This window comes from Sparus aurata, chromosome 23, assembly GCF_900880675.1.
Source record: "Sparus aurata chromosome 23, fSpaAur1.1, whole genome shotgun sequence".
Classification (NCBI taxonomy): Eukaryota; Metazoa; Chordata; class Actinopteri; order Spariformes; family Sparidae; genus Sparus; species Sparus aurata.
The window spans coordinates 28,761,091-28,772,113 of NC_044209.1; the positions used below are offsets into that span (position 1 = coordinate 28,761,091).

Consider the following 11,023-nt stretch of genomic DNA (forward strand, 5'->3'; position numbering starts at 1 on the left):
GTAGTTTCAAGACAAACAGGAACATTTTAAGTGATCAGATGAGCTTTTGTGACAGCAGGACGGTGGACTGTGTGTGTTGAGTCAAACTAAGCTATAGTTCATTGTTAATGAAAGAACATGTTGCCCAGTTCAACAGTGAGCCTCCAGAGAGGAATAACATGTACAAGGATTTGGATAAACACAATACTTGTTGGTTGGATATATTCATTGCTGGTTTAGCCGGCTTAAACATCAACAAATCTTATCCTTTAAGTTTAACATCTTTCAATAATCAAAAGGGACAAACTGAACACAAATAAAATGTACAATTGCATTTTATTATTATTAACCATTTTCAACAAAGAAATTATCCACGTTTCAGTTTCTGCTCACATTAAATGGAAATCGAATCCGTTACATGAAAATAACCAAAATACAGACAGCTCATATCTACAGGGTAGAACGCAACCAACAGTACAAGTACAGAGGGACATTGTTAGAGTTACGTTTTACTTTGCTGTGTTTGTGTGTGTGAATGTCTACGTTTCTCATTCAGCTCATAAAAAAAATGTACAAGCCAGCCTCTGGTCGTCACTGCTTATAAAACAAACATTGTTGATAAGTGTGTGGTGGCTCAGAACCAGAGAAACAAACACAGAAGAAGAAGTGAAGCGTCTCAAGTTGTCAGCTCATTTCCTTCGTCTGCTGCTTGCTGAGCGGCTCGGTGACTGCCTGCTGCTTGCCGAGCGGCTCGGTGACTGCCTGCTGCTTGCCGAGCGGCTCGGTGACTGCCTGCTGCTTGCCGAGCGGCTCGGTGACTGCCTGCTGCTTGCCGAGCGACTGGGTGACTGCCTGCTGCCTGCTGAGCGGCTCGGTGACTGCCTGCTGCTTGCCGAGCGGCTGGGTGACTGCCTGCTGCTTGCCGAGCGACTGGGTGACTGCCTGCTGCCTGCTGAGCGGCTCGGTGACTGCCTGCTGCCTGCCGAGCGGCTCGGTGACTGCCTGCTGCTTGCCGAGCGGCTCGGTGACTGCCTGCTGCCACTCCTACCAGGACGGACAAAGAAGAAAATAAATCAGTGTGCGACTCGGTGCAGTGGCATCACCCTCTCAGCATCATCGTCAAATTACTGATCGACACTCCATCACTTTAATATCTGAGGTTTCCAGTTAAAACATGGCAGAGCTACAGACCTGCGACTGGGCGAGGGCAGCGCTGCTCTCATGTGTCTTGGAGGAGAATAACTGAGCGAGCGAGAATCTCTCAGTGAATCAGCAGGCACCCTACCAGACCTGGCAGGGCTGAGAGGAAAACACAACCAAGTCTTAAAATCTACCACACTGGTGAATAACTATGCCCTGATGAAAGCCTTAATGGCATGTCTCTACTGATGTCATGATTTAACACAGTATCACATTCTTGAGTGCCTCAGACTTTTTCAGCGAGTCTGAACGAACAAGATCTCTCAACTAAGATCACCAGACGACACCATCTTCCACACCTGAGCAGCACTCACTGTGTTTGGTTTTTGACTGTTTAAAGTTCAGACTCACAATATCCTTGATAAGACGGATCTTTGAAACGCAGCATGAAAGGTAAAAGCTGCTGACATCGACGCTCCCTCAGAGCTGCTGATTCATAGCCAATCAATAGAAGATGACCCAGTGATACTGCAGTGTTTTGTAAAAACAGACGTGCAGTTCAAAATGTAAAACATATTATTTCTTAAGCATCTTGACTCCACAGTTTGCTTCCATCCAGCCATTTTTTAGCTTGATTTAAAATGTACTTTCAGGTAAAGCTGCTCTTAATTAACAACAAATAAACTTCAGTTTTTTTCTCACCTCTTTTTCTTTGATTCCTTTTCATTCTCTGATGAGGAGGATGAGGAGGGAGAGCTCTGAGCTTTTTCTGTCTTCCTGTTAAAAAGAAGAGTAACAAGTGTAATTATTGATAAACTATTCAATAGTTTATGATTAGTCAAAATACATTTTTATTGTTTAATCATCATCTAATCATAAAAATGTGTTTCCTGTATCGAATGCATCTCAACTTTCTCCTGCTTACCCCTTTTCTACTTGCTCAACTTCAGAGTCTGAACTGTCTGAAGAGGAGGATGAAGAAGAGGAAGAGGAGGAGGATGACGACGAGGAAGAGGAGCTGGAGCTGCTGCTCCTGCTGACTTTCTTGTTGGCATTTGCCTCCTTCCCGTTGACGGCGCTCTCGCGTCTGACTGTTTGATCTGACGGTTGAGGGGCTTTCACTGGTGATTGCTTCCTGCTTGGATCTCGTGATGGCCGTTTGGTTTCTGATTGGCTGCCAGTGGGAGACCTCCTGGAGGTGACATCAGAGCGCCTGGACTCTGACTGGGAGCCTCGTCTACCTGAGGTTGGAGCGTGTGACGAGTCTCTGGAGGCGGCCTGTGAGGAAGAGGAACGACTTTTCTGCTCTCTGTCCTCTCTCTTCTCATCTCCTTGCTCTGTTCTGTCTCTCTCTGGTGCCGTCTTTGTGTCTTTCCTCTCTGGTGGCGGTGAAGGTGAGGACGAAGAGGAAGAGGAGGAGCTAGAGGAAGATGAAGAAGAGGAAGAGGACCTGCGGGGTTGGGGAACAACTTTTGGTGGCAAACGCTCCTTTTCCCTTTGTCTCTCTTGTTCTACCTCCCTCTGCCTGATCCTCTCTTGTTCTCTTTCTCTCGCTCTCTCTCTGGACAGGGAGCGACTGCTCCTTCTTCGCCGCTGAGGAGAAGGAGAGCGACGGGACCTGGAGAGGAAAACATGAAAGAAAAAAATGTTAATCTTCTGACAAAAATAAACTCTTTATCTTATGCTGGACAGATCTGAGAAACTGAACTTTGTAACAAATTGAATATCTTGTTGTGAAATACCCTGATCAAGAAATGGAGGAAACAAATTACATAAAGCATCTCATGTTTGTGACTATTTGTTGAGATAATAACATTAATGTCCTCCTGCTTGGCTCAGCTGTAACATCAGTGGTGATGCATGTGGCGGGTGTTCTGTAGATCACCTTGAGAAATAAAATTATGATTTCTGGAGAATGTTTTCTGATAGCTCCAAACGTCGGCAACTCACACCAAAACAATCTGGATGGATAAACAGAACAACGGGTAAATCAGCAAATGCCCGTTCTCATTTTACCTGCTGGGGGGGCTTCGCCTCCTCGGGCTTCTGGACCTGCTCCTCCTGGCAACACGCTCACGTTCTCGGTCCCTCTCTCTCTCCCTCTCTCTCTCCCTCTCTCTGTTCTTCTGCCTCTCCCTCTCTCTCTCCCGCTCTGACCAGGCTGGAGGAGGAGAAGCTCTCCTGAATCGACCCGGGGACTCCTGATACTGCCTTGGTGGAGTGCGACGGGCTGGGGAGGCATTGGAGGTTTTCTGGGCTGGAGAGTGTGACCTTGCAGGCCTCCTGGCTGCACCCCTATCCCTATCCCTCTCCCTCTCCCTCTCCCTGACTCTCGCCTCCCCCCTGGTTTTCTCTGTCTCGGCCTCAAAGGGAGAGTACCTGTTGGTGCCTCTGCTGGTGTTAGCTCTGTTGGACGGGGAAGGAGGCGGAGAGGGACTGTCCACCTGTGTGGGGCTGTACCGCTCCATACCTTTTGTCCGGGATGGGTAACTCTCTGGAGGAGCTCTGTGGGGAGGTTTCTCCCTCTCACGTCTGTCTCCTCCTCCCTCTCTCTCCTTCTGGACTCGTCTGGCTCCGTCGCCCTCAGGAGCAGAAGCAGGGCTTTCCTTTCTACCATTGGCTAAATATTTTCGGACTGCAGCTCCGATGGCAGCTTGTGTACTTTTCGGGGGACTACCTTTTTCCCTTCCTACTGGCCTGGCTGTTATCGCCTTGCCCTCATCTTCAGAGGACGAGGATGACGAGGAAGAGGAAGAGGACGATGAAGATGAGGAGCTATCACTGTCACTGTCGCTGCTGCTACCGCTGCTGCTGCTGCCACTGCTACTGCTGCTGCTGCTGCTCTCCTTGTTTTTCTCAGCCTGTTTTGCTTTGTCATCACGTTTCTCCTTTCTTGGAGGGCTGCTCCTCTTCTCCTGGCTCTCCTTCATCTCTGGTCTCCTGTCTCTCTCCGCAGGTCGAGATTCATCTCGCCTACTTTCTGCAGACGTTCGGAGAGCCTCGTCTCTCCTTCTGCCTCCGTCCTGACCTCGCTCTCTATCTGGCTCCCTGTTCAGATGCCTCTCCCTCTCCTTAGTGCTGTCCCTCTCTTTTTCTCCTCTCCTCTCCTCCTCTCTTTGTCTCTGACGCCCATTAGCAACAGGTGAGCGAGAGGCAGGTGACAGGGAATCCCTCCTCCTGTCATTTTTATGTTGGAAAGGAGAAACGTCTCTCTCCTGTCTCCTCCCAGTGTCTCTCCTGTTGTCATTCTGCACCCTTGAGTCTCTCTCAGTCCTGCGCTCCCTCTCTCCACTCCTTTCCCTCCTGCCCCTCTCCTTCTCATGAGGAGGTGAGGGGGACAAGGAGTGTCTCTTGTTTTTGTCCTGTTTATTCCCGTCTTTTTCCCGTTCAATGTCTCTGCTCCTTTCCCTCCTAGTCTCCTGTTTAGGTGGAGGAGAAGGAGATGAGGAGGAGTCATGTCTGGTCCTCTGAGGAACACTCTCCTTTCCTTTGTCCCTCTTTTCTCTGCTTCTTGACCGCCTCCCTTTCTCCATGTCTCTGCTCCTTGAACGCCTCCTTTTCTCCACATCTCTGCTCCTTGAACGCCTCCCTCTCTCAATTTCTCTGCTCCTCGATCGCTTCACTTTCTCCATCTCTCTGCTTCTGGAGCGCCTCCCCCTCTCCCTCTCAATGTCTCTGCTCCTTGAACGCCTCCCTCTCTCAATGTCTCTGCTCCTTGAACGTCTCCCTCTCTCAATGTCTCTGCTCCTTGAACGCCTCCCTTTCTCTACCTCTTTGCTCCTGGACCGCCTCACTCTCTCTTTCTCCTTTTCTTTGCTTCTTGAACGCCTCCCTTTCTCCCTCTCGTTTTCTATGCTCCTGGAACGCCTCCTCCTCTCCATCTCTCTGCTTCTGGATCGCCTCCCTTTCTCACTTTCCTTTGGTTTGCTCCTTGATCTTCTCCCTTTCTCCCTCTCCCTGCCTTTCTCCATCTGTGGTGGAGGTGAAGGAGATGAAGAGTCATGTCTCCTCTTGGTGGAGGTCTTCTCTGTCTCACTTGGTCGTTCTTTTTCTCTCTCGAGATTGGGCCTCTTCTAGATGACAGAGGAAACATTTGTCGTGTCATTATACACAGAATCAACACATTTATAAGTGATAAAACAAATCAGTTGAATTTAGTTTATTGTGAGATAAAGAAACCTATCAAAATTAACGTTTCAAAGTGTCAACAGTCCCACTGATTGCCTCAGCCTTACCCCTTCGCCTCCCTGTAGATGCGGGCTGTGCTCCTTGTGGTCTCGTCTCCTTCTGTCTGGTGACCTCCCCTTTCTACCTTCCTCAGCTTTTCTTGCACTTTGGTCCTGTTGACGTGATCTCAGTGGAGCCGGAGACGGGCTGTTGATACCATACAAAAAACATACAGTGAAAATGTAAAAAATAGTACTTCACAGCTGATGCAAATGTCCCGACGCGAAGGCGAGGCGGCTTTCACAACTAGAGTTTGGTAGGCGCTGCTAACAATAGTCTGGGTGCTGGCCTATTAAGTACTAATACAATTTTTTTTCTTATCATAGCTTGTTATCCAGTTATCAATTCTAAAATGTACCCCATACTGATGCCTTAAGGGAGTCCACAGATTGATGCAAGGACTTCCTACACATCTTCCGTACAACACGGCTCAGATTTCCAAACTTTTCAGTAGATTGACATCAAGACAAAATATGTTAGCCGGCTCCAGATGCCCTGAAAAACATTACGATTGTATGATCAACTTATCTTGATCAATTTATTTCAATCAATTTAGAAAAGCATGTTTTTGGAAACCAAAAAATACTCGTAATGGAAACAGACAAATAATTTAGAAAGGAACCCTGGATGCAGCCACTGTTTACATTTCTGCTCAAATCTGCAAATAAAAAATGCAATCTGTTCCACTTTCGTAGTATTTCATCATATTTCTAACTTACTCATACAACAACTTTATTCATACATTTATTATTAATCACAACAATCTTCGGTTGGTTTGAGGAAACTGCTAGACGTTTCATACAGCTCTGTCGGGGTGAGATATCACAGTCAATGAACACAGATTATTTCATTAAACAGATTTTTCTGCACCTACGTAGAAGTACTTAAGGCCAAATCTGGACTAATCCAATAGAACAGACAGATCTGTTCACCTCTACCAAGCTCATTAGAAACAGTCAGACTTTTTATTATGTCATTATCATGTTATTACAGTGTCGTACCTGTGAGCAGAGCTGGAGGACACACTCCTGGCCTGCACTGCTTTTGCTTTAGGAGGACTCGAACTTTCACTCTTATTTTTTTTCTTCTTTGACACTTTCTGCTTCTCATCTGAGGAACTTTGACTGGGAAAATGAGTAGAGAAGAAAAATTACACATCACGACTAATTATTCTCACCATTTGTTGTGTCACTGTGTAACAAAAGCAAGTTTGGTTGTCCTGAATAGATACTAATATTCAAGAAAAAAGTTGGAGCTACAGGCGTCAGACCAAAAGAAAACAAACAATCTCAGACTCTTTCCAAAAACACTTTCTGTGGATTTAAAGTATGAACCTGCCCAGACAAGAACCACGCAACAATGCTCTGCTAACTGCTTATGAGACAGGACAGATATTCAAAAACACCCACCTGTCTTCTTCCTCGTCTTCTGATGCATCACTGAAACAGAACATTTGCAGTGAATAACCAATATTAAAAGGAAAAAATGATGAGTAGAAAGGATTTAAGTAAGAACAACGTAAAAGAATACCGTTTCTTTTTCTTCTTTTTTGATTTCTTCTTCTCTCGTCGAGGAGACGGGGAGGGACTCTCAGAGCTGCCGACAGAACAAACAAAAAACTGTCTGACTGACTGTTCTTAGATGTCAGCACCTTTTTCTGCTCTCATGCTCATTTTCTCACCTGTCTCTGTTCTTGTTTTTCTTCTTCTTCTTTCGACTGCGCTTCTTGGGCGGAGCATCTGAATTGTCTGAATCTTCCACCAACCTGAGAGAACAAAGGCAACAGACCTCGAGTCAGGGCAGAAAAAATGCTGAGCGATGAGTGACAATTCACTGTAGAAAATACCTACAAAATGTTGGTTTTAGCTCATTAACTATGACTTTAAGCTTTACACTGCTGCCAACTGACTTGACTAAGAACACGTCAAGTGTTACAGAGTCTTTAACATTTTTCTACTTTGTCTGAAATTAATAAGATCCATTAATGTGATACTCCCTTCAGCACTGTGGGTGAGTTTTGTGCTCATCATACTCACGTATATTTCTGCTGCTGCAGCCTCTCCTTCTCCATGCGCTCCTGCTCTCTCTTCTCCTTCTCTTTCTCCTTGCGGTCAGCTTGGAAGGATGATCCGTCCACATAGTCGCTGGAAATGCCAAAAGCAGCACGAAGACGGTCGTTCTTCTGCTGGTTGGCTGCAGCCAGAGCATGAGTCTCTGTCGCCCTGAGAGAGAACAAACCACACAGCGTTGTTTTACTGACCCTGTGCAATATGAACTGATGAGGTTCTAAATGTGGCACAGCACAACATTTGATATTGTCAGTGTTGCAGTTCCAGCAGACGTCGACAATCACATTTCATGTTTTCTAAATGTACTTTTCAAGCACATATTCAAACAGGCTGGGACAATATTCTATTAGGGAGCAATGAAATAGTAACATTTATAATTATTTTTAATTTATATAAGCAAACGACTTTAGCATCTTCTCAGGCTGCACAATTATTCAAAAGGTAATTGAAATCGCAATGTGGCCACGTGCAATATCTAAATTAAAGAAGCTGCAATTTTTGTGCCCTGAGTAAAAAGTGAAAAACAGCCTGATAATGAGGAACTGTGGAGCTGCAGAGACATCCGGGACTACAAATCTTGTTGAGTGACATCTTGTTCTCCAGATATCTGTTTTGAACTGACTCCAACTCCATTTTGAAACACTTTCCAAGTTGTAGCCATAACTATCTTGTATTCCAACACAAATGTCTTTTTTTTCCCCCCTTCGAATTCAAGTCATGTGGATTCTTGTTGTGCTTACGTTGGTCTTTCGTTGCTGGTGGGAGCCGGCTCCTGCTTCTCCTGCAGCATCATACGGAAACTGTTCACCTTCTCCTCGATTTCCTCAGCTGAATACCTGACCACCAAACAAAGAAGAGTTTTAAATTCTGTACAAATTAAAAGCAACAATCTGGCAACTGTTCTTATTTGCATCTTCCAGTAAAAAGCTTCTGTCCTCTGCATGTTCCAGTTATACAGTAGACCTGTTCTAGTAAATCATTAAAGAAGCTGATTTCCCCGTGATGATCGTTAAATTACAATGACAAGAAACACGTCATCACATAACTCGGAAAGGTCAAAACAAATTCTGTAATTGTATGAGAATTACACGACGCTTATCAAGCTGAACTGATGAATCATGAAATAGTAATATTAAAAACATCAAAATACTTGACATTAGAGCTTTAATAATGATAATGAAAAGAATTCAGTCAAAGTCAGAGCCTTCACAATCAGAGGACATGCAGCCTGGCATATATCCATTATTTAGGTTCGTCACAAAATAAGCAATCTGAAATCTTTCAGCTCTGGTAATTGTAGTAGACGATTTGTATGTACACTTAAGAGACCAAATACATTTTGAGAACCAACAAAGTAATCAATAATGAAAATATCAATAGCTGTATGTCAGGGTTAAAGACACTATACAGCCATTTAGAGCCTGGACTTTAATAACTGTGCTGGACTTCTAGGCAGCAGCAATGGTTTATTTATCTGAAGTGATTACAACTCCTTTGTATCAGCAGAACCCTGTGTAGTCTGTTAGTACAGCATTTGTCTTACCCTTGCTCCTCCATCATATCCTGCAGCTCCGCACACTTGACCTCCAGCTGCCTCTTCCGTTGGTGCTCCAGGATGTCAGCGTTGGGCTGCCTGTTGAGCTGACTCTCCAGCCTCTCCCGGTCCTTCTCATCCCGGTCACCACCGCGCTCATCGCGTGGCCTTTTGACCCGCAGGCTCGACAGGTTGCGTTGCACATAGCCATTGGTGCCGCTGCCCCGCGGAGTGGTCAGGCCGATCCCATTGTACATGGCTCTGCAAAAAGAAGAACACCAGTGAAAGATGCAGTATATGGGTAGACTGACGAAACATCGCTTTTCAGTATTTAATACAAAACCTAGGAATAAGAGATAATGACTTTCAAGAGCATTAATCAGCATCTATTTCCTGTAAGGAAGATGTAATTTTATTTGAAGTATATCCCTCCTTGTCTGTCTGCAGTGGATGAGGGTGGTAGTGTAAGTGCCTATGAACAGGCTGGTAGTGGGAGGATTCAGCTGAGAACAGCATTTGGTGATCATCCTTCCTGCATGAAGCCATAATTATCTCCAGGTTCTTACATTTAACACAAATCATCACATAGTCAGATCTCCAATATACAGAGAAATAAGCGGATCAAGACTAAAACTAATTCTGGAAATTAAATGTATATTTCGTATTTTAACTAAAACATTTTTCAAAGCCATCAGCCCGAGCCTCTGAAGTTTATCACTTTGCCATTTTACTATATCGATGGACTTGGTATTCTAAAATGGCTGACATAAATAACAACGACCGTTGACCTGAATGTATTGTAAGCTGTATGAAGTTAATTGTCAACATTATATAAACGATAATGTCAATGCAGAGTCTTTAAATCACTGACACATCGACAGAAACACCTTTAATTCAAGCGGCATTATGTTGCCAGTTTGTGTGAGGTGTTTGGCCCGCGTATCATAAAAAGTACCGTATATGCTGAAAGTCATATGAAACACCGAGTTAATCCAGGTCTAAATAAACATCCTGGTTCACATTCTGTAAGTTAATACAAGATATTATATGTTTTGTCGCGCATTAGCACGTGTAACAGAATGGGCCTGTTGCTACGTCTGAATCTAAAGCTGTACATTTCTGATGACTAACGTTAAATACTAACTTACATTATCTAAGACTGGATAAAGCGGACCGTGGTTTAACTCACAGCTCTATTATTTAGTTTAATACGCAACATGACGGATTCAATGCTATAACGCTTCATTTCTAAAGGCCCCCCAACCACACTTGTGCGTAGCGAACAATTCCAAACTAAGCTAGCTAGCTACATTTAGCTAACGTATTTGTAACGTACCACTGTTTTCTCCGGGAGCGGAGAGAAAACGATGTCGGAGGGAATCTGGCGATAGATAGTGTCCTGTAGATTCAGCAACCGAAACAGACCTCACAATAAATGTGTCTTTACAAATGTGAAAAATCAAGTTCCGTGGCTAGTTAGCTATCAGCTAACTGGTGTGATCTCCAACTAAAGCAGGAACGAGATGAAACCCCAATGACGTCAGGCGCACAGGACGTCTGAGCGGCGCTGCGTTCACGTGTTGGGGGCGAAGTTGTACAATTAGTTAAGAATGGATCAGAATTTAAAAAATGTATCCATAAATCATGCTCCAGAAGTCCAGATCTCCCCAGATGAAATGTTCATAGGTAATTTAATTATTATTTCAGCAGAATATTAGTTTATTCAAGAGGCTTGAAATATTGACCTCCTGTTATATGTTTAAAGATACAGATTTCAAATCATATTTGACTTCTATTGACAAAACGTTGGACTGAAAAAACAGAAATTGGCAGATACTATTCAAATACTATTACCATTTCAAATTAACTCCTTTCCTTTAGCAGACCTCTAAATTCAAAATTGTCTTTCATTTTGTTTTGTTTGTTGCTGTTGCTGATGTTGAACTTTTCTTTATACAGACCTGTAATGTATATCTGAAATTCTTAAATAAACTGAAAATAAAATATGCACCAGAAGTTATCTACTTACATGTGATGATAGAATGTTTGGTTGGAATATCTGAATTTGAAGTAT

The 11,023-nt window shown here is 44.1% G+C and overlaps 1 protein-coding gene across 3 annotated transcripts; it reads right to left on the reverse strand.

The window, feature by feature from the left end:
* Positions 1 to 296: 296 nt before the first annotated feature.
* srrm2 (serine/arginine repetitive matrix 2) lies at positions 297 to 10,519 on the reverse strand. Of its 3 annotated transcripts, none has more exons than XM_030407674.1 (15): positions 10,286 to 10,519; positions 8,959 to 9,210; positions 8,156 to 8,251; positions 7,383 to 7,568; positions 7,028 to 7,111; positions 6,877 to 6,942; positions 6,756 to 6,785; positions 6,348 to 6,470; positions 5,355 to 5,493; positions 3,136 to 5,192; positions 2,045 to 2,737; positions 1,822 to 1,896; positions 1,171 to 1,278; positions 1,019 to 1,023; positions 297 to 958 (listed from the first exon to the last, which is right to left on the reverse strand). In XM_030407674.1, exons 2-15 carry the CDS (start codon positions 9,204 to 9,206, stop codon positions 669 to 671), a joined length of 4,200 nt encoding a protein of 1,399 aa, XP_030263534.1. In that variant the 5' UTR covers positions 9,207 to 9,210; positions 10,286 to 10,519; the 3' UTR covers positions 297 to 668. The 3 variants fall into 3 exon arrangements, with proteins under 3 accessions (XP_030263534.1, XP_030263533.1, XP_030263532.1); XM_030407673.1 differs by having other exon boundaries at positions 297 to 681; positions 712 to 1,023; XM_030407672.1 differs by having other exon boundaries at positions 297 to 1,023.
* Positions 10,520 to 11,023: the final 504 nt, after the last annotated feature.

Coding starts and splice junctions, on each gene's coding strand:
- srrm2 (XM_030407672.1), bottom strand. CDS start 9,206: ATGTACAATGGGATCGGCCTGACCACTCCGCGGGGCAGCGGCACCAAT. Junction 6,786..6,876: donor AAAAAGAAGAAAAAGAAACG/GTATTCTTTTAC, acceptor GTTCTGTTTCAG/TGATGCATCAGAAGACGAGG. Junction 1,279..1,821: donor AAGGAATCAAAGAAAAAGAG/GTGAGAAAAAAA, acceptor TTTTCCTCTCAG/CCCTGCCAGGTCTGGTAGGG.